At 44.2% G+C, this 2,756-nt stretch overlaps 1 protein-coding gene across 1 annotated transcript; it reads right to left on the reverse strand.

The window, feature by feature from the left end:
* Positions 1-203: 203 nt before the first annotated feature.
* LOC137543847 (protein NYNRIN-like) lies at positions 204-2,536 on the reverse strand. Its single transcript, XM_068264919.1, has 2 exons — positions 1,154-2,536; positions 204-862 (listed from the first exon to the last, which is right to left on the reverse strand). Exons 1-2 carry the CDS (start codon positions 2,337-2,339, stop codon positions 663-665), a joined length of 1,386 nt encoding a protein of 461 aa, XP_068121020.1. The 5' UTR covers positions 2,340-2,536; the 3' UTR covers positions 204-662.
* Between the last annotated feature and the right edge of the window lie 220 nt (positions 2,537-2,756).

A 2,756-nucleotide genomic window follows, 5' to 3' on the forward strand; every position in this document is an offset into this window, starting at 1 on the left:
CAGGATGTAACCTGTCTTTCTCACACCTTACTATCATCAAGTCATCCGATCTCCCATTGTCTAAATCAGTAGATAAGTCTTTTAAATCGTCACCGTCAAGTATCTCAGAATCTGGGTTGTCTGTGTCTGCAATAAAAATCCCTGGCATAGTACATGTGTCTATTTCTGGGTCCTCATCTGCCTCACAGTCAGGGACAAGTCTGTCTTGAACATATGTCAAAAAGAAAGTGATCTCTGGTTTCCCACCCAGCCTTTTTTTAAGATGCTCCTGAAAAGGAGGAATCATTCTGTGGTACATAGTATTACACAGTTCGTCCAAGGTATGCCAGTATGTGTCTATCACCAGGGGTGGATGAATTGGCCTAGCGTGCTCAAAATAGTGCAGGCTAGCAGGACTCATTCCCTTTGTACCGTGTACATGCATATACCCTCGGTAAAAAAGTGGATATCTTGGCACTAGTTTCCCCTGTTTACACTCAACCCTATGCAAGTGGGCAGGATCCCAGCCTTGTGGTTTCACCCCCCACTCACCATATGATGCTGGTGGCACCCAAGGTTGCTGGTGGTGGCTAGAGGTAGTTTGTCCCTCAGCACCTTTGAACATACATGACAAACAACATGCAAGACAGACTAACATAGATGCCCCTGGTGGCATGTTTGCATTAATCACTTTTGCGTATCTTCTTGCAATGAGAAGCATGGATCCAGGGAATTTTTCCTTCCAATTTTACTGAAGTAGAGGTGGTTAATAGGACTTGGTAAGGTCCATCAAACCTGTTTTCCAACCCTTTCCTTTGGAATCTTTTTACTACCACCCAGTCTCCAGGTTTCAGTGAATGGGATCCTGTATCGGACTCAGGATCTGGAATAGAGGAGAAAACTTGTCCATGCAATTTTGTAAGCAAATTATGTAACTCTTGTACATACATTTTCAGTGAGCAATGCATCATTTTCATTTCCTGTGGGAAGAATAGACCCGTGGGTGCTGGTCTCCCAAACAAAATTTCATAAGGGGTGAGTTTCTCTGGACCCCTAGGTGTATGCCTCATTGATTTCAGGACCAGTGGCAAAGCCTGTATCCATGTAAGCTTAGTTTTTTCACACATTTTGGATAATCTGTTTTTGATTATCCCATTGTATCTCTCCACCTTACCTGATGCTTGTGGATGGTATGGAGTGTGAAATCTTTGTTCCACCTGTAGCCCTTCCAGCACTTCGGTCATTACTTGTCCTGTAAAATGTGTACCCCTATCAGATTCCAGAGTCTCAAATATTCCATATCTGCACACAATTTCTTGTAACAGTTTTTTCGCTGTGGCAGAAGCTGTGGCCTGTGCAACAGGCCATGCTTCCACCCAGCCAGAGAAGATGTCAACACATACCAGTACATACTGGAACTGCTGACACTTAGGCAACTGGATATAGTCAATTTGCAGCCTCTGGAATGGATACAGAGGCCTAGGCAAGTGTTTAGTGGGTGTCTTGACAAGCTTACCAGGATTGTGTTTTTGACATGTTTCACATGTTTGACAGAATCTCTCTGCCACTGTGGAGACTCCTGGGGCTACCCAGTATTTTGTGATGAGGCTGATTATTGCATCCTTCGCCAAGTGTGATGGGCCATGTGACACCTCCACTAGGTAGTGATACAAAGTGGGAGGGGCACAGTACCTGCCATCTGCATGGCTCCACAGGCCATCTATTTCACTACATCCTTGTTCCTCCCATTTTTGTCTCATCTGTTTTTCAGTCTGGGTTTGTAAGTTTTTAAGAACAGTTAAATCCATGTACTCGCCTTCCCCTTGTGGGGGGCTGACCACATAGATCTCTGTAATCATGGTGCCATGTAAGGCAGCATCCTTAGCCGCCATGTCAGCTTTGTTATTCCCTAATGAAATCTCATCTGTACCTTTTGTGTGTGCCTCACATTTTATTACTGCCACTTCCGTTGGGCCCCACAGAGACTCCAAGACCCTTTTGATTAATTCAGCGTGTTTGATAGGCTTACCATTTGTTGTCAAGAAACCTCTCATCCTCCACAATTGACCGAAATCATGACAGATCCCGTATCCATACCTGGAGTCCAAGTACACATTTAACCTTTGGCCTTTGCCAATGATGCAAGCCTGCATCAATGCCATTAGTTCTGCTACTTGAGCTGAACAGCTGCTTGGTAACTTACCTTGAAAAAGGACATCATCTTTGGTAACCACAGAGTATCCTGTAACAGGTTGCCCTTCTGAATAGTATCGGGACCCGTCAATAAAAACTGTGAGGTCTGCATGGTCAAGGGGAGTATCTTTCACTCGTCCTACCTCCTCATAGTAGTCATCTATCATTTCTTCACATCCCTGATCCCATCCATTTGAGCCATTTTTAAAGGATATTGGGGCAATCTCGGGATAGCTGAGTTTGGTTTCAATTTTATTTTAACTGGTGAACTGTTTATCATGAATCCTATCTTTCCCTCCTTTGACCATACCTCAGGGTTCACTATTTCTGACAAATCACTTGGTAAACTTTCTTCTGTCCCTGTACGCTGGACTAAGGAACAAAAGGGCAATGATGCTATCCCAGGTTTCTCTAACAGGGTCAAGCTGTGTTTCAGACACTGAGGGTATGGTCACTTCCACTCCATTTTCGGTGAAAGATATTTGTGCTCTCATCTGGGTGAGTAAGTCTTTTCCCAGCAAGTTGCAGGGAACAGAATCACTCAACAATAGGGAGGCTTCAGTATGAAAAGGCCCAATTTGTAT

The sequence above is a fragment of the Hyperolius riggenbachi genome, unplaced genomic scaffold (genome assembly GCF_040937935.1).
Source record: "Hyperolius riggenbachi isolate aHypRig1 unplaced genomic scaffold, aHypRig1.pri scaffold_240, whole genome shotgun sequence".
Classification (NCBI taxonomy): domain Eukaryota; kingdom Metazoa; phylum Chordata; class Amphibia; order Anura; family Hyperoliidae; genus Hyperolius; species Hyperolius riggenbachi.